Below are 20584 nucleotides of genomic sequence, written 5' to 3' on the forward strand. Positions count from 1 at the left end.
TTCACTCTGAGCTAACATCTGTTGCCAATCTTACCCCTCTCTCTCTTTTTTTCCTCCCTAAAGCCCCAGTCCATAGCTGTATATTCTAGTTGTAAGTCCTCCTAGTTCTTCTATGTGAGCCATCACCACAGCATGGCTACTAACAGACAAGTGGTGTGGTTCTGCACTGTGGAACTCAACCTGGGCCACCAAAGCAGAGTGTGCTGAACTTTAACCGCTAGGCCGTCAGGGCCAGCTCAAGACCAGCATCTTTTGCATCTCCCTTCTGACACTGAAAACGTCACTGACCGTAGTTCCAGATTTTACACCTTCTTCTATAGTTACTCAAACACTAATCTCTCTTTCTCTCTCAATTCCATAGTCCTGGGAAAGTGCTCTGATTGATGCAGCTCGGGTCTCACCCTGGTGCCCAAGGCTGCAGCCAGGGCACAATTAGTTGCCCTTCATGCCCTTCTATCTTCATGATCACTCTGGCTACAGCCATGTGGTGGATGAAGGAGTGATTCTTAATAAAGGCATGCTGGGCAGACATTCTATAGGATCTGCTTCAGTGGAGAAGATGATAGGTTCAGTTCTATTTGTCTTTCTCTTCTACTTAAAAAAAAAGTTGAGGTTCTTAATTTAATCACATCTGCAAAGTCCCGTTTGCCACGTACAAATGGCAAATGCCATTCAATATGACACATTTGAAATTCAACTATGTTGTTGCTGTATCAGAAATTTTCTGTTTTTGTTGCTGAGACTATTTCACTGTATGCACATATCATACTTGTTTATTCATTCACCTTTTGATGAAAACTGGGGTTGTTAGTTTTTTGGTTATTATGGACATTTTTACATAAGTCCTTTTAGGGTCAGAGGGACATTTGTATCATTAAATGCTGAAATTAGAAAAGACGAGCTCAGTTTTGAATAAGTTAAGTCAGAGGTACTTGTGGGACATTCATTCAGGTAGTGAGGTGCAGGACCAGTTGGAGTACAGTCTAAGGCACAGGAGGGAGAAGTGGGCTAGCAATTTAGATTTCTGTAGTCGCTGCCCATTGTGTAGAGTTAAAGCCACGGGAAAGTCCTCAGTACAGCACAAAGCAGAGACGAGAGAAAGCCCACGAATTAAATCCTGAGGAGTATCGTATTCGAAAAGAGGAGCCGTGTAAGGAAGCCAAGAGAAGCATGGCCATTTATCTTTGAGTTTCCATCACCCGGCACTGGACCCACCGCACAGTCAGTTCTCAATTTGCTAAATTTAAAAGAATGGGCGGGAAGTACATGGTTATTGATAGACCCTATAGAAGGTGAAAGGTTGGGAGGAGAAATGGCATGAGTCGCGAAGGACAGAATGAGCGTGGTAGATTGAAGAGCGGGAGTGGTGCGGGTGAGCGCGACGGACTCCACTGTTGCTTAGGCGGGGTGGGGGACCGAGTCATTAATGTAGAGTAGGGAGGGTCAGACTATGCAGGGCCTGAAACGGACGTCAGATTGAAGAATTTAGACTCCAACAGGCCGGCCACGCGGAGAGCCCGGTTCTGGAGTAGGGCCTAAGAACACGAGATTTCCTTCTGGGAAGCGTACTCTGGCGGCGGCGCCCTGGTGGTGGCGGCGGAGGTGCTGCTGCTGCCTACACTGGCGACACTGCTGTTGTCATCGGTGGTAGTGCTCTCCACTGGACTTAAGCTTTGTAACCACTGAAAAGGAACAGTGCCGCCAGCTGCTGCTGACTTCATGCCATTCCCTGACCAAGTGCCCTAACTTTGCGTCTGAGCCTGGGCAGCAGAAGACAGGGGCGGTGGCATCTAGCCGCAGCTGGGAGGCAGTGGTGCGCGCGCGGACGGGGCTGTCTGGCTGGGAACCCTGGGGCGGAGCAGCAGCCCGGCGGGGCGCGGGCGGGGCGGTCGTGGAGCCAGGCCACGCCCCCGCAGGCCCGCGCAGGCGCGCTGCGGGCCGTTAGCTGTCAGGAGCCGAGCGGCGGGCGGGCGGCGGGATCCGACGTCTGCGCTGGACCCTGTCGACTGAACCCAGCGCGGCGGCTGCTAGGGCGGCGCGGCCCCGGCGCTGGGCCAGGACGCAGAGGCGAGCAGGGACCAGCGGGCGGCCGGCCGCGCAGGAAGATGGGGAACCGGGAGATGGAGGAGCTGATCCCGCTGGTGAACCGTCTGCAGGACGCCTTCTCGGCGCTGGGACAGAGCTGCCTGCTGGAGCTGCCGCAGATCGCCGTGGTGGGCGGCCAGAGCGCCGGCAAGAGCTCGGTGCTCGAGAACTTCGTGGGCAGGTGAGCGCGCAGGGCGCGTGGGGGCGGGGGGCGAGGGGCGGCCCCGCTCCCGGCCGTTGGGACGTGGACCGGCGGCGGGAGCTCACGGTGCACCCGGGGCTGCGGCGGAATGCAGCGCACAGCGGCAGTGTCTGCGGGGCGGGCGCGGTCCTCCGGCTCCGGGCATCGTCCGTCCCCCCCGCCTGGTGGCCCTCCTGTTTGCCTTTCATCCTGCGATAAAAAGCCATTTCCTCCCCGTCCTCCGGTCAGGCTGTCGGGGGAGGGAGTCCGCCCGGGGCTCGACTTCCCCCGCCCGGAGCGCGCCAGCCTCGGGCAGCCTGGATGCGGAGCGCGCCCGGGCGCTTCCCAGTCCCCCTCTCCTGTTTCCCGGCTCCACGTCTCCCTGTTTTTTCCTCTCCGCTTCCCCGAGGCTGTCCGCAAGGCTGTGGGGCTTTATCCCCCCGCCCTCCGCGGAGATGCTCTCCTTCTCGCCCTGGTTCTCGGCTCCTCTCAGCTGTCTACTGTTCGAGACAGTCGTCGCCTGCCCCTAGCAGAGGAGGCGGGGTGCGAGGAGAAAGAAATCGTTTGTTGTGGTGAAGCTTTATCCTGCGACGCTTCCCCACCATTCTCCTCCCTAGGAGTCGAAGAATAAAAGGTGGTGTGTTCGCGTGTGCACTTCTTCACAGCTCCAGGCATATGTCAGAGAAACCGAGGCAGCCACTCTGAGGGGGGGTGGATGTGGACTTATGTGGTCCAGGTGCCATGTCATTCCTGCATCATCTCGGAATTGACCAGCATCTTTCTCGCACTCTCTCTGCGCCCCCTCCCCCAGCATCGTCTTCTGTTCCCTAAGCTCTTATTTGTCCTGCGAGTCTTTAAGATAACATGCTGAATCTCAATTATAGTTATAGATTTCTTCGTGACTCTTAATACAGAAAAAGATATAGAATTAATTTTTGAATGGGGAATCAGCATTTCATCCACTGAGCAATTAATGAGGGATTAAGTTACCTTACGGCCTTGCCTGAGGAGTGCAGACATTTGCAAAGAAAAGACCATTTGAAAACGTTATGAAAGCTGTCCTGGTGGTACACCAGGTAGACATGTACCGCAGCCGAGAGAGTGGGCCGGAGCAGGGACGATCCAGAGATTGTGCTGTACTCTTTTTATTTGGCTAGTTAGTGATTTGGGATTCAGAAGGTTCCTGTTCCTGTTCCTTTATCTGATTAGTGTTTGATGATGTGTGAAATTTAGATATTCCCACATCTCTTTGGGAATGTTAGTATCCATAAAGTGCATATTCTTTCTTCCGAGATCATGCTGTCTCTCTCAGATGTTACTCTTGGTTGTCCACCCCCCCCCCCCATATGAACTAGAAAGCTAAGAAACCTAATAAAAAAGTAAAATTGCTGACAGTTGGCTGGCATCTTTGAGTAAGTCAATCACTTTGTCTCAGTTTTGTCATTTATTTTGAGTGACGAGAAAAGTGATGGTAAAGCATTTTGCTGACGTCATCATAGACTTATGGTGAAGTGATGGATGGATATGTGATTTCAAAAATATACATACAACCGTCACATACTTAGGGGTTTTACTTTCTTTGATTTGTTGCCAATGAAATTCACTAAATTTAAAGCAGGGAAAGTGAGGTTTGATGACAATGTGTTTTTGGGTTTTCAAGCTCCAGGGCATTTAATATGATGCCTTAATAGACATTTAATTACTTTTTTTAAACAAATAACTTAAAGATTAAGATTTTTAAATAACTCAAATGCAATTACTGTATTTTTATGCATCTTTCATATATTTAGTTGGATGAGCCTATATTGTAAATGCGTTGCTTGTGGCAAGAGCTTTTGAACCTAATCTCAATTTTATGCACATATCTCAGTTGTTCTTTCCAGGGTTTCAATCCTAACACACTTAATACTATAATAAAATTGTCCACATTTCCCCTCACTACCTATATTCTTTGGTAAAGAGAATTTTAAAAAAGAGATATGGAAGGGTGAAATATTTTAGCTTGAACATTTTTCATGATAGAATGAAAAATAGGGATATTATAAATATTAGACAAATCAGAGCATTGACCAGAATGCATTAGTAATTTGTTATACTTCTTAAAGTTTTACCAATAATTAATTACTGTTAGAATGTCAAAGAAAAGGATGAACATAGAGCGAAAGCTCATTTTAGAAATATATAAAGGCTTTATTATCTGTAGAGATGACACCTGCCTAGCAGAGCTTATATATTAGGAGAAAATTTAATTAAAAAGGTCATTTGACTTTAATAAAGGTTTCAGTCATTGAATTATTGAGGAATCTAATTTCTAATTATAGACCAACCTTAGGGAAAAAAGGAGTTCTCTATTTTGATAAGAGATTCATCCTGGGCCGAAAAAAACTACTCATGTTTACTATAAGCTTTTTCTTTTTATTACTCAGAAATTTTGCAATAAAGATAAGGTCCTGTCCTTTAAGGATGAAACTTTCCTCTTTCATATGTGGCTGTTTTCATTTTAAGAGTCTGACCTATGTGCGGTTATTGAATGCAGTTGTAAAACAAGAGATCATTTCTTGTGTAAATTAATAGTGTTTGCTCATCATTTAAGCTTGTTCTCTTCAAAATAATGATGCATTTTCTCTTCAATATTTAACAATCCATGTTTAGTGGACTAGCCGTGTCTTCTTCTCTCAGATAGTTTGTTTATATTAATTTTTTTGACACCACTGAATGAATTTGGATTTGAATGTGTTTACTTCATTTACTGTAGCTATAAAACCAATTTTGGGGTGACAAGTTTGAGATTGTTATGAATAAAATGAGTCCTGAATGAACCACTTGTTTGTGATTTTCTTGCTGAAGTGATAAATTTACATATTAATGATATACTGTGAGTAACCAGATTGTTCTTTCGGTTGTTCAGATGAGATATATGCTGGCAGTGAGAGGCAGCTTAATGTCTGATGAATAAAAGCTGAGACTCATGGTCTGAATATAGGGGTTCACTAGCTGGCTTGGGGTCTGCCCATTGGTCTGGTTTCTGTATGGAAGAATTGAATTTATTCAGCTTCTTTCACGTCCTTTTTTTTTTTTTTTTTTTTTTTTACAGTGCAGTGAGATGATGATAATGGTTCACATTTATTTGCTGTGCATCAGGTGCTGTTCTAGATGCTTTTACATGGGTAATCTCATTTATCTTCATAAAACCCCAAAGAGGAAGGTGCTCTTATGGGTTCCATTTTACAGATGAGGAAATTGAGATTTAGAGAGTTTGAGTAACTGACTGAAGGCTAGTTTAATTTAACCTAAAGTGGTAGAGCCAGCATTCACCCTGAGGTGTATGGGCTCTATACCAATCCTCTAAAACCTCTGTGTCATATTGCTCCCTCCATATTGAGATTTACTAATTCCTCTGATAAATACTTTTAACTTCATTCTTCGGCCACGCTTAAAAGTACCACCTAAATAAATAAGCTGCTATATTAATGATTTTATTAATATTTATTTATATTTGTCTACCTTGCCTCATTTCACAGATGATTTGAGGCAACCCCTTAGGGGGGAACAACATTAATTAAAAGATAAGTATTTGTCTTTAGTATGTTGGACATTCTTGAAGGGAGCTCTAGTATGTAATTGGGTTGTTTATTTAAGTATGTGTTTAGCGTGCATATAACTTGTTTATAGAGGTGTTAAGTGAAAACTGTACTAGTTGCTAATGTGCAAATGTTTTTTAATGATATACTTGTTAGAAACACTAGTTCTTTAATGCTAATTATATAGGCAGAGCATTCCACATTATTTTATTCTAGCCTGAGTGGTAAATAGACTTTCAATTTTGCACAGATAGAATAGGTTTTGTGATTAATTGAGACCAAATAAAAGATTTTTTTTAAGTGACTATGTTGAGGGGAGATCATTTCAATGTGGGAATATCAAATAATATATGTTTATTGAGTCGTGAGTTTTCTAAAGATGGATATATTGGTCACCAACTTAAAGTTGTTTTGCAGGAGAACCTTAAACGTGAGCTGTTTGATGCTGTTGTTGAATGGACATTACCAGAGAATTTCTAAAAAACCCAGAAGTCATTTATATGGCTTAAATAGACACGAATCTAGTCTTAAATCCTTTGACTGATTTCAAGAGAGTATTTAAAAATTGAGGAGGTAAGAATTCTCTAATTGCAAATGAGATTAGGCACAGAAGCATTCATATTAGTAAAACTTCTTAATTCAGAAATAGGTTTGTATTGAGGGAAAGATTTTTTTAAAATATCAAAGCATGTGAATTAGTGAATATTTTTCAACAAGTAACTTTCAAGTATTAAAGTTATTAGATAAATGGGTGCTAACAATTAAAATGTGATAATTGTTGAAAATCATGCTTCATGGTTCCCAAGCCTCTATTTAAATAAAGTATCAAAAACATGAACTTTTTTCATCCAACAGTGAATTGCTAAAAACTGAAATTACAAAGATATTCTTGCTGAATTAACGTTACATAATGTTTTAGGTTATCACAAATTCACAGTTGGTAGGATTTAATTAGCAAAGTCAAGTTAATTCTTTTTTTTTATTAATAATGTCTAAGAAGCAATACAACTAGGTGAAGAGGACTGGGTAAGATATCTCTGTTTTGAAACTTACTTACGATGAATAGATATCAGAAAATGCACTTGGTTAATTTCTTTAGGAGTGAAGTTGGGCACGCAGTCATCCAGAACTTTGGAGGAACGGAAACTTCATAGCTATGCTAGAAGGTAGGCCGTTGGGTTCTCTACTAATGGAACGTACGTTTAGTATATTAGATGTTTAGTATATTAGGTAGTACCTTTGGTAGGACTAGTAAGTGGAGTTAAATTATGGTGTTTTACTTTTTATTATGATTTATTTAATGTTAAGAGATGGCTGCAAGCAGCTCAAGGAAATAGATGGTTTTCTCCTCTCCCACCAAAGCCAAGTCCAGAGAGCCTCAAGCTAAGGTACTGTGGAATAATCCAGTTTACTTTCCTATATGGCCAAAGTTTTGCCTACCTCTAAGTCTGCTTTCCAATTTCTCACACTCTCAGCATTAATTTAAAAATCCTAACGGAGTATGTTACACCGAACACATTTATGTCAAGTGGGAGGAAGAAGGGGGTGAGTATTGGTTTAGCCTCACCGGGTGGCAGGCATTGATGCTGTTAAACGCTTTTGTGCCTTCTAGGCATTACTTGTTTTCACATCCCCATGTCAATAGAGGAGGAAACTCAAGGTTAGTGAACAAGTAATTTTGCGCAGGGTCGTGTGGCTGGTAAGTGACCAAAATGGGATTTAGCCTTGGATGTGAGTTCTGTTGATACTTTTGAGAAATATGGGCAAGTAAAGTCGATGAGCATGTATTTACTGAGTTCTAAGTATACTGGGTAAGAATATAGAAGGAAGTATGAATGTATAGAGGCTGTGGTATGTATAAAAAGAGAACTGACAGCATAAGGTATGAGACTTCAACTTTCAAATGAGTTTGAAAAATGAAGGCAGTTGGGTATAATGCCAACTAATTGGGACAAAATAATTTATACTATGTCAATTTATTTAATTGTGAAAAACTACAATTCTGAAATTCAATTGGGATATAAGGGGAAAGTAGACAATATATGAGTTTCTAGTGCATTTGGCAGCCGGCATCATTTTAGCTCAAGGCTGCATCTACTGAAGTATCGATGTCAAAGCAGGGAGGTAGTGATCTGTGTCTTGGTGTCTGCCTTGACAACAAGGCATTGAATTTTAGGCTGTCACTTTATCACAAAGAGACACTGTATATTGGAGAGGGCCGGAGAGATAAGTAGCAGGAAAGAAAAGAGGTTGGAGAGATTAAAAATATAACTGGATACAGTGAGAAGGCTGAGAGTGGGACAGATCAGACCAACTGCTTTATGAGGACCTCCAAGGCACTAATACTTAAGGGAGATGGAATTCTATTTTCTTTTTTAGGAATGAGGCATTTACTTAAAGTAGAGGGGAAAATTGAAGACAAATGTCAAGGAAAATGTCCTAAAGGCAAACCTAAGAAGGGAATGTGTTATTTAGAAAGCGGGGAGAGTAAAGGTGGAGGGTTGACACTGTATGATTTGCATTTCTTGAGTTAAACACTGCTCCAACAGATTAGAGGTTTACTGATACCACGTTGGTGATATGTTGGTGATTTTCTTTTTGGTCATAGTTAGCTTAGCTTTTCTTTTATCAGTAACAAGGGCTGGCATTTCACTAGGTTCTGTAAGAAACCTTCTCCTGGCTTAATTTTTGCTAACTTTCTGGAGCTATATTAGAATACAGAGAAACCAAGAGATTTGCTCAAGGTCAGAGACAGAATCAGAGTTGAATTTAGAACTTGGTGTTCAGAACTGGGAGCCCTGCATCAGTTCATCATCTTCTCTTCCTCCTGTTATTGTTTTAACCTGCCTCCCTCGCACCCTCACTGGGCCTCCTCTTTTCCCATTCCCTTCCATTGGACCAGTCTTTCCTCCTCCTTGATACTCCCCTCCATTGCTTTTGTTGATAGGACACCAGCAGTGATATTTCATTTTTTTCCCCCGTACGCAATAGTCGAAGGAGATAGGGAACAGGATTTTTCTCAGGCTTAGACCAGGTAATTTGGCTGAGATAGTATACTGTAGAGTAAATTGTGACTTTTAGGGAATAGATGGGCCCAGGAAAAGACTAAATGGCATAGTTGGTGTTTTCATACATTATGCATATTTTCCCACCAGGTGGGCAAGCTGGAAAGTTGTGCCTGTGATGGTCGCTGATAGGCCTTGTTCCAACCAAGGAAAGCTTCTGAAAAGTTGTGTACAAATAAATAATATAAATGGCAAGGTTACTATTTAAAGAAATGGGTGAACTTTTTGGTAAAATAAAACATATATTTGGGTAGTAAATCCTTACCCTTCAGTTTTCCGGTTTCATCTTCTTACTTTTTGGTGTTTGTATTCTTAGAGTGAGGTCCATTGATGTCAGAAATTATTTTAACAATTAATTTCAACAAGTGTTAATATTGTATTAAATCTTTAATGTTAGTTGATAAGAAAGACAAGATAGTTGTTGAGGAAAAAGATGATATATTTAACCCATGAGTTATATTAATGATAACCATGCTTTAGATCCTGTTTTTCTCTAATATCCCTGATGAAACTCCTCTCTTTCCTGGAGTTTAAAGTGTGTGCCTCAGTGCTGTTTTGTGATAGTGTCTCATTTTCATTTCCCACTGCTTCAAGATCAAGATACACCCATGAGTAATACATGCATACCTATTAGAAGTAGGAGGGCTTCTGAAGGGTCTCATTATCTATTGTTCCACGGCCTTGGAATTGAAAAGACTAATCCATTTAATAAGTAATTTGATGGTGCCTGATCTTATTTATGATGTTTGTTTTCTTTGATCCTCAGAAAGCCAGTATGTTACCACACAAAATTGGGGTTCTCTTGCCTGATGTGCATAAATAAGCCAATTAATTATGGCATCAGCCTTTAGGAAGAGAGATCAGCTTTATTCTGCAAGATCCGTCTGCAGGGAGACAGGGGGCGTGTGCCATCAGATCTGTCTCCCTGATTCAGGATTTGGGGTGAAGTTTAAGAGGTTAGAAAGAATAGGCTGGCACATGGAAACACTGGTGGGACAAGTTTTGATTGGTGGACTTCAAGCATTTATGGTAAGGTTCTAAACATTTATCATGAGGCTCTAAACATTTATGGTAAGGTGGGGAAGAATTTTAACACTAGATCTTCCTGAATGATGGACCCCTCGCTTCTGATAAGAGTCCGAGGTTTAGATTCCAGTCATGTCCTAGTCCTTTGGTTCTGTGGGGAGGAGAATCTTTGGTTCTGCGGTCATTTCAGGTCAAGATTTCTTCTTCTGCACATGCTCTTGCTATGTGACTTTGCAAACTTTCTGAAAGACAATTTCTTAATTACTCTGTTGGTGAGATGCGGTTGGTTGAACTGGTCCTGGAGGGACTGTGGTTACAAGTATTTGAAAAGGAGTCCTCGTATCCTGGTGATAGAGTGCTGGCTTTGCTGACTGGTGTTTCAGTCCCACCTCTGACCCCTGCTAGTAGCACGGCTCCTCAGCAGGGCATTGGACCTCACTGGGGCTTAATTTCCTCATCTGCAGGATAAGGATAATGATACAGACTTCATTTTTTTTACCTGCATGTGAGTTCTAGTAAGATGGTATGAAGTGTATGGCCTATGTTATGCATTCAATAAATGATACTGTAATATTGTGATTTATAAGAAAAATATATATTTGGTCATTCAGATGACCAAAATATATTTTGCATTTATGTTTGGTCTTTGTCCACAGTTCCTGGTTCAGAGCTCCCCAAACTGTTGGAATTTCCTAAGTGTTGAGAATGATAATGATGTCCTTTGTTATGTTAATGAGGTAACTTTTGGAAAGCACCTAAGGATAGAGGCTGGTTCCTAGCGAAGTGGAGCCAACCGTGTGATTATAGGGTTGGAGTCCCAGCTCCCAACCTCCGCGGAGAGGGGAGGGTCTTGAGGTTGAATCAGTGGCCAATGGTCAATGATTTAATCAATCATGACTATATAATGAAGCCTCCATAAAACCCAAAAGGACTGGGTTTGGCAAGCTCCTGGCTTGGTGGACATGTGGAGATTTGGGGAGAGTGGCACACCGGAGAGGGCAGGGAAGTCCTAGGCCCTTTCCCTAGACCTTGCCTTGTGCATGTCCTCCACTTGGCTGTTCCTGAGTTATATCCTTGTATAATAAACTGGTAATCTAGTAAGAAAATGTTTCTCTGAGTTCTGTGAGCTGCTCTAGCAAATTAATTGACCCCAAGAAGGAGGGTGTGGGAACCTCTGATTTATAGCAGTTGCTCAGAAGTTCAGATAACTACCTGGGCTTGCAATTGGCTTCCAAGTGTTTGTGTGTGTGTGTGTGTGTGTGTGTGTGTGTGTGTGTGGTCAATCCTATGGGACTGAGCCCTCGGCCTGTGGAATCTGGGGCCATCTCCAGGTAGATAGTGTCAGAACTGAGTTAAATTGTAGGACACCCAGCTGGTGTCCCGAGCATTGCTTGTTGTTGGTGTGGTAAACCTCCTCCCCAGGTTGGAATTGGTACCAGAACCCATTTAATGGCTATTAGTTTGTCTTTTATCTAGACTGGACATTTTCTGACTATTTTAAAAAGAAAAGTAAATTTAGGAGAGACAATAGATAGTAATGTGTATTTGCAAATTCTCCTTTTTGTCCATGTTGGAAAATTACAGCTGCATCAAAATACTAACTGTAGATCAGACTAACTTAGAGTGTATTTGGGTCTTCTTTAAAGAAAGCATTGCTCACACATAGTGTATTTTTTTCTTTAAACAGATGTACACAACATAAACCCCATTTGTATACTCTTCCCTCTGCAAAATTCCAAAGCACCTTTTCATTTATTCTTTTATTAATCCTTGCAATATCCCTGAGAGGATAGTAAAGGCATGTTTTATTAACTTCAATTTAGAAATGAGGAAGATTGAGCTGGAAAAAAGTTGCGACATGCTAAGGGGTTAAACGGTGAATACTGGAGATAATGAACATAATAGAATTAATAACATAGAGATAATAGAATTGAAATGAATTTTGCTGAAAATGTGTTCAGATGTTCTCCTAGAAAATACATTTTCGGGGAAGTGTTTGATTCTGTGATGGAGTAAACCATTCTTAGCGTATTTTTATCTTTGGGAAACATTAGATGAAATTGTAGGCAAAGATGGGACTAGAAATGGGAAAAACAGCTAAGGGAGTCCAGCTAGAGAAGCAGGACTGCTTAGCAAGAGTATGAAGTAAGCCCAATGAACAGAAAAGATCGAAAGCCAAGGAATCAGGAAGGAAGGCGTAAAAATAGTGGTGTCTGGTGTTATTAGACCTTAGAGAAGAACCAGAATTCTTGTAGTAAATATTGAAGTAATGCCCAATGACTCAATTTTCAGTGGAAAGATTCCTATTCTGACTTGACTGACATTTCCACAACTTGTTAACCACCAATTTTAGCTCTGAACCAGTTAACTGCTTCCATTCGGAACATTACGTTGTCTTTGTTCTGCTAGGTATGCCTCAGTAGCTTTGTGTAAGAATAGCTTTAGGTGTCTTATCTAGAGAAGGCATAGAACTTTGTGTGTGCGTGTGTGTGTGTGTGTTTCTGTTTTCTGGTTAATAAAACTGAAATCCATTCTTGTCATATATTTAAAAGAGAGGAAGAGGCCCACAATTGATTTTCATGGATCCTAGCATTCACGATCCTCTGAATCTTTACTTCCGAGACAGCAACCATTTTATGATGAGATTTTTGTATTCTCATCTAGAAAGGCCAGAATAACTATGGGAATGACTGTGGTCTTTGTGGGTTCAGCTTAAGAAACTACTTAATCTGTTTATATAATCCTTAAAAAAATGTGAAATTGTGGGGGGATACTTGGTTTGATTTAGCTACTTTGAATATTATATTTTCCTCAGGGATTTTTTTTTTCCGAGTCAATGAAGAAGGGAAGTGATGGAAGGATCTTGAGTCTCTTGCTTCAAGAGCAAGAGGGGGAATGGGAAGGAGGAAGCCTTGCTTAGTTGAGTGTTTACTATATTGTAGGGAGATATGAAGGAAAAATACAGATGAAATTTTACTGCTGAGAGAATTAGGAGTATTTGTGAATTATTGAGTTTGAGATGGATTTGATTTACACCCATGCTAGCTGTTCCCTGGATATTTATTGAAGGAATGCCTCAGGTAAGCTGATTCAGCGTGGCGGAAAGCAATGAGAGCTGGGGTCATTCGGTCTTTACCATCACCCCACTGGTCTTCCTCAGCTCTCTCCGTCTGATTTAGAGGCTCCGTCTGATTTAGAGGCCCCGTCTCAGTGGTCCTTGCTCACAGTTTGCTGCACTGGGATCTTTCTGTACAGTTGGTTGCCTTGTCTGTCTGCCCAACTATTTGCAGCCTCCATGAAGTCAGGAGCAGTGTTTCATTTGTCATTTCCCATAGCACAACGCTAGCATATAGCAGCAGCTAAATGAATGAATGAATTATATGATTCTGCACAAGCCACTTATCCAAGCTGAATCATACCTTCTTCATCAATAAATTGGTTGAGAGTAGGGGTGGATGTTAGACTAGATCAGTGTTTTTTAAACTGTGGCTTGTGACCTATCAGTGGGACATGATATTAATTTAATGGGTTGTGACAGGCTTAAAAAAGTATCAGAGTACATTTTAGCTAGCAGTGATAAGTACTGTATTCTGAAACTTTTGTGTTAGTTGTGTATTTGTATATGTGTACCACCCTGCAATAGAAAATGTATTTCCTACTATGGTTGTCCTCAAAATTGTTGAATGTCTCTGGACTAGATTAAATCTAATGTTACTTCTAGTCATTTATTTGATGATTCTATATTTAAGTGGTAGGACATATCTTTATATTATAGAAGGTACAGTTCACACTATACCATACTATTCCACTAGGTGAGTTAAATGGAGGTAATTTTATTATTTTTATTTGATTAAGTTAACTGTCTGAACTGAAAAAGGAATATGTACATGTGATAAAAAACTCAGAGATTCCAAAAGGGTATACAATAAAAATTGTCTTTCCCCCACCGAGGTTTCTTATGTATTAAGATGTTTCATTTACTTGCATACCTGCCAGGTTATTTCTGGGTTTATATTTTCTTTATATGACATTCCATTGAATTTTTGAGGGCAAAGAGAGTTTAGTAAACTTCTTGGGTTGTAGGTAGATGATAAAACCAGTTGAGAAAGGATATGTTTGAAAATTCTACTAGCAGATGGATTTTTTTTGTTCACTGAGTCACTTACAGTCATATTTTGGGAGTCCACTATATGCCAGAAATTATGTGAGGCTCTATGTATGTAGCAAGCAGCTCCTTCGAAGAACCTGATGACCCAGATGGATACAAGCATTGATAGGCACTGTCCTGTTATTACCAGAGTACCCTGGCTAACAATTGTTAGGTGAGGCTTTTGTAGAAAGTAGTTGGTGGGGTCATGATACTGTCTCCAAATATTTGAGGAGCTATTAATTGGAGAGGGATTAGATTAACTCTGTATGTCCCCAGAAGACAGCATTAGAACAAATGAGTGAAAGCCACCAGCAGACAGATTTAAACTTAATGTGAGGGAAACTGCTCAACAGAACAGTTAGGAAATGGAAATGGGTTGCGTGTGAAGCAGTAAGTATTCCATCTTCAGAAGGATAGAGGCTGGGGATTCAAGCCTGGCTGGCTCCTTGGTGTGGTGTAGATGGGAGGCAAGTTGAACAAAAGGACTTTGAAGGTTCCTTTTTAACTTAAGTCTATTATTTGGCTGGCTGAGTGTCAGAGAGAAACCTGGCTTTAAAAAAATGTATGTTTTCTCTAGGCCATATCTGGGTAGACAAGAATTGGCAGACACGTAAAATGATAAAGACTTCCCTGAGTCCAGTTATTCCAGGCCTTCAAAAAATAGTTGTGGATGTAAAGAAACTGGAATCTCTCACAGAATGGCTAATTCCATGAAGCAGCTGTGGAGAAGGATGTTTTAGTGGTGAACAGTATTTATTCTTTGGAAAAAAGGATAGAATAACAGCTTGATTTTAAAGTCTGTTTTTCCTAAGCATCGCACTTCTTTCAGCGGTATACTAGTCTAGAAACTTATAAAAAAATCATCACTTCATCTTCTTTTTTGTTTTTAAAGTCTTCTTCCTAAATCTAATACATATTGTAATTTCCTTATTCAGAATATTTTTTAGGTCCATCCTTTCTCTTTATTCTCATTGTGACCATTCTAGTCTAGGTCCTCCCCTCACCCTTGGATCACTCTGATAGCATCCTGCTCTCTCACTCCCTCCGTTTCTCATTCACCCATTCCGTGCTAGTATTGCTGCTTTCAGATTAATATTCCAATACACAGAGTTCATGTTGCTGTCCTTCTCAAGAACCTGCAGATACCACCCTCTTTTTAAATCTCAACTTGGTTTTTGAAAGGTTCTACCTATCAAGCTTTTGTTTTCCACTCCTCCCAAATGTGTTTTCCTCTCATTTTTCTCATCTTTTCTGTGTATACAGTGGTCATTTCTGATTATATAGGAATGAGCATGGCCTGGGCAGAGTGTGCTATTTTGTGACCAAAAGGAATTCAAACAATCAACTCACGTTTGAGTGACTACTTTTGGGATGAAAAGGCAATTAAAAAGTATTTTCCCTCAACAGACTCTAATGTAGATTAGAATAGAATGTACTCCAGAACTTGTCAAGTGTTGAGGTAAAGAACATGTACTCTGTGGAGCCAGACTGCCTGAGTTCACATCCTAGCTGTGCCACTTAATAGCTCTATTAAAAAAATGATTAAAGAAGACAATTGAGGTGATACAAACAAACTTTATTTAATACTTCATGAAGTGGACAATCTCCTTTTGGAGAATTTTAAAATGGGTAGAAAGCAAGAAGCTTTTATAGGATAAAGAATGAAGAACAGGAAGAGACAGACAGAAAATATCTGATTGGCTGGGGCCATAGTCAGCCTTATTTGGGGTGAGAAGACCCAGAGTTTGCTTGGTGTTTGGGGATTGGATGACTGAATATACGTTGTTTCTGGTCAACTGGAGCATTTACAAGGACAAAAAAGTCATCTGAGTTTTGGTTTGTTGATGTGGCACCCTGGGTAGGAACAACTCCATCTTGGGCCTAAAAATTTGTTTCAACAACTCTGTGATTTTAGGATATCACTTAAGCTGTCTGTGCCTCAGCTTCCTCATCTGTACAACGGCATAATAGTAGGATCCTTTTGTCTCTCCCTTCTAAGTTACAACTAAACAGATGTCCATTAACCAACAGAGGATTCAACAGAGGATCCCTGCACCACACAACAGGATGCCTGAGAGATCCATGCAGCTATACATCTGAAGTTGAGTAGACTGGACTCCTGGGAAGCAGTGGAACTCGGGGAGCAGCTCCTTCATCCTCCCCAGTGACAGTGGTCCAGATCATGGATCCTCACACAGCAGCCAGCGCAACTGTGAGTGGAGGTAGGGGCAGACTACCTGTGTGTGAACACTTGTAGAGTGGCAGTAGCCTGGCCCACAGGAGTGCCTACCATGCTGTGGTGGCCCTGCCTGTGTGAACACTCCCCATTGAGTGGTGGTAGCTCAGCCCACGTGAAGGTGTCTCACCAAGCAGCTGTGGCCTGGCCCAGCCCACACAAATGCAAAACAGCCAGCCAGCACAACTCTGAGCAGATGGGGTGGGAACAGAAAAAACAGCCCCTGCCTACCCTCTCCCCTCCAACAGTGGCAGGTGGATTCTGAAACCAGAAGCAACAGGAACCACAGCAAAACTGGTGACCCAGCCCCCAATGGCAGAAACTTCGATACTAGCTCCACCAGCAACAGGGGCTGTATACAAGTCCCTGGGTCCCCAGGTCCCCACCAGCAACAGTGACATCTGTGAACCCAGCACCCCTGGCAGCAGTGAAACCAGAACCCCAAGACAACCTGGGAACAGCAACACAGGTGGTGCATGGGACAGCAGGACCCAAGCCTGTGGAGAGCCACTGGAGGAACATGAGACCCAGATGACCAGAACCAAGGTAACCAAAGCTGTACCCAAATAAGAAAAGGTGATTACTACCACAAATGCCCTGGCAGAGGATCAATTCATCAAACACCATGAATAACTACAGCAACATGGCAGAACAGAAGGAAAACTCTCCAGAAACCAAACCTGAAGTCATGGAAGAGTATAATCTGACAGAGAGTTCAAAATAGCAGTTATAAAGAAACTCAAAGAGTTAAAGAAAACTCAGAAAGACAGTTCAATGAGCTCAGGAATAAAGTTAATGAACAAGGAATACTTCACCAAAGAGATTGAAGCTCTTAAAAAAAAACAAACCCAGACAAACCAAACAGAAATTCTGGATATGAAGAACACAGTTAATGAGATAAAAAAGAATGTAGAGGGGCTGGCCCTGTGGCCGAGCAGTTAAGTTCACGCACTCCACTGCAGGCAGCCCAGTGTTTCGTTGGTTCGAATCCTGGGCACGGGCATGGCACTGCTCATCAAACCATGCTGAGGCAGCGTCCCACATGCCACAACTAGAAGGACCCACAACAAAGAATATACAACTATGTACCGGGGGGCTTTGGGAAGAAAAAGGAAAAAAATAAAATCTTTTTTTTAAAAAAAAAAGAATGTAGAAAGCATAAAAAATAGAGTAGACCTTATGGAAGAGAGAATTAGTGACCTTGAATATAGAAACCTAGAAATGCTTCAGGTAGAGGAGGAGAGAAAACTAAGATTAAAAAAAAAAAAAAGAAGAAATTCTTTGAGAAATAGCTGACTCAATTAGGAAAAATAAGATTAGGATTATAGGTAACCCAAAGGGAGAAGAGTGGGAGAAAGGAGCAGAGAGCTTGTTCAAAGAAATGATAACTGAGAACTTCCCAAACCTGGGGAAGAAACTAGACATACAAATACATGAAGTCAGTAGAAGTCCTAATTACATCAATGCAAAAAGACCTTTGCCAAGGCGTATAGTATTAAAACTGTCAAAAGTCAATGACGGAGTGATTAGACACATGTGTGTGGTGATGGATTGTAATTAGTCTTTGGGTGGTGAACATGATGTAATCTACACAGACATTGAAATACAGTGATGTACACCTGAAATTTATATAATGTTATAAACCAGTATTACCACAATAAAAAAAAATGAAAAAATCAATGACAAAAATTAAGGGCGACAAGATGGAAGAAAATAACCTACAAAAGAACCAGCAGGCATTCAGCAGATTTCTCAGCAGAAACATTACAGGCTAGGAGAGAATGGGATAATATAGTCAAAATACTTGAGAGACAAAAACTACCAGCCAAGAATACTCTATCCAGCAAAATTACCCTTCAGATATGATGGAGAAATAAAAACTTTCCCAGATAAATGAAAGCTGAGGGAGTTCATTGCCACTAGACCTGCCTTAGAAGAAAGGATGAAAGGAGCCCTCCTACCTGAAAGAAAAAGGCAAAGGTTTACAAGGCTTTGAGCAAGAGGATAAACAGACAGACCGACTCAGAAAATTGCAGCTCTCTATCAGAATAGGTTTGCAAACACTTAATTATAACATAAAAGATAAAGGGAAAGAAAGCATCAAAAATAATTACAAATACTTCAGTTTAGTCACAAACTCAGAACACAAAAATGAATAATTTGTGACAACAAAAACATAGAAGGAGAAGAGGAAAGGCATAGAACCTGCTTAGGCTAATGGAGATGAGAGGCTATCAGAAAATGGACTGTTTCATCTATGAGATCTTTTATACAAACCTCATGGTAACCACATTACAAAAAATCAGAGCGGAGTCACAAATCATAATATAGAGAAAACTGAGAAAACCATCACAGAAAATCACCAAACTGAAATGGCACTCAGAAATACAAGGGAAAAGAAACAGTGGACTTACATAACAACCAGAAAACAAGAGATAAAAGTGGCAATATTAAGCCCTCATATATCAATAATCACTCTAAATGTAAATGGATGGAATTCAGCAATCAAAAAACACAGAGTGGTTGGATGGATTAAAAAACAAGACCCAACAATATGCTGCATCCAGGAAACATATCTCAGCTCTAAAGATAAACATAGGTTCAGAGTGAAGGGATGGAAGATGTTACTCCAAGCCTATGGCAAGCAAAGGAAGGTGGGTGTAGCCATACTTATATCAGACAAAGTAGAGTTCAAGATAAAAAAAGATGAGAGACAAAGATGGACATTATTGTATAATGATAAAAGGGGCATTCCACCAAGAAGACATAACACTTTATTAATATATATGCACCTAACACTGGAGCACCAAAGTATATAAAGCAACTAATATATTTCACCTAAAAGGAGAAACTGACAGCAACACAATAAGAGTAGGGGACCTCGAAACTCTGCTTATGTCAATGGATAAATCATCCAGACAGAAAGTCCACAGAAAACAGTGGCTTTAAAAGAAACACTAGACCAGAGGGACTTTATCTATATATATAACATTCTATACAAAAACAGCAGAATACAAATTCTTCTCAAGTGCACATGGAACACTCTCAAAGCTGGAACATACATTGGGAAACAAGGCAAGCCTTAATAAATTTAAGAAGATTGAAATAATATCAAGCATCTTTTTTGACCACAATGCTATGAAGCTAGAAATCAACGACAAGAAAAAAGCAGGGAAGGTCTCAAGTATGTGGAGACCAAACAGCATGCTACTGAACAACCATTGGATTAATGAAGAAATCAAAGGAGAAATCAGAAAATACCTGGGGACAAATGAAAATGAAAACACAATATACCAAAACTTATGGGATACAGCAAAAGCAGTATGAAGAGAGAAATTTGTATCAATACAGGTCTACCCAAGAAACGAGAAAAATCTCAAATAAGTAATCTTAAACCACACCTAAAAGAACTAGAAAAAGAAGAAAAATCCCAAAGTCAGTAGAAGGAGGGACATAATAAAAATTAGAGCAGAAATAAATGAAATAGAGACAAAAAAACAATAGAAAGGATCAATGAAACTAAGAGTTGCTTCTTTGAGAAGATAAACAAAATTGACAAACCCCTAGCTAGACTCACTAAGAAAAAAAGAGAGAAGGCTCAAGTAAATAAAATCAGAAATGAAAGAGGGGAAGTTACAACAGATACCACAGAACTACAAAGGATTATAAGACAATACTATGAAAAGCTATTTGCCAACAAATTGGATAATCTAGAATAAATGGACAAATTGTTAGAATCATACCACCTCTGAAACTGAATCAAGAAGAAATAGAGAATCTGAATAAACCAATCACAAGTAAAGAGATTGAAATAGTCATCAAAAACCTCCCAAAGAACAGACGTCCAGGACCAGATGACTACTCTGGTGAATTCTACCAAAAGTTCAAAGAAGATTTAATACCTATCCTTCTCAAACTATTCTAAAATATTGAAGAAGTTGGTATGCTTCCTAATTCATTCTCTGAGGCCAGCATTACCCTTATACCAAAACCAGAGAAGGACAGCACAAAAAAAGAAAAATAGAGGCCAATATTGCTGATGAACATAGATGCAAAAATCCTCAACAAAATATTAGCAAATCGAATACAAAAATAGATTAAAAGAATTGTGCACCATGATCAAGTGGGATTTATCCCAGGGAGGCTGGGATGGTTCAACATCTGCAAGTCAATCAATGTGATACACCACATTAACAAAATGAGGAATAAAAATCACATGATCATCTCAATAGATGCAGAGAAAGCATTTAACAAGATCCA

At 40.6% G+C, this 20584-nt stretch overlaps 1 protein-coding gene across 6 annotated transcripts in view; it reads left to right on the forward strand.

Moving 5' to 3' along the window:
- Positions 1–1953: 1953 nt before the first annotated feature.
- DNM3 (dynamin 3) overlaps positions 1954–20584 on the forward strand; it is a 510159-nt gene continuing 491528 nt past the window's right edge. For all 6 annotated transcript variants that reach the window (XM_046681889.1, XM_046681886.1, XM_046681888.1 and 3 more), the window contains exon 1: positions 1954–2266. In XM_046681889.1, the coding sequence (XP_046537845.1) occupies positions 2106–2266 (161 nt within the window). In that variant the 5' untranslated portion in view covers positions 1954–2105. The remainder of the gene's footprint in view (positions 2267–20584) is intronic.

The sequence above is a fragment of the Equus quagga genome, chromosome 13 (assembly GCF_021613505.1).
Source record: "Equus quagga isolate Etosha38 chromosome 13, UCLA_HA_Equagga_1.0, whole genome shotgun sequence".
Lineage (NCBI taxonomy): Eukaryota > Metazoa > Chordata > Mammalia > Perissodactyla > Equidae > Equus > Equus quagga.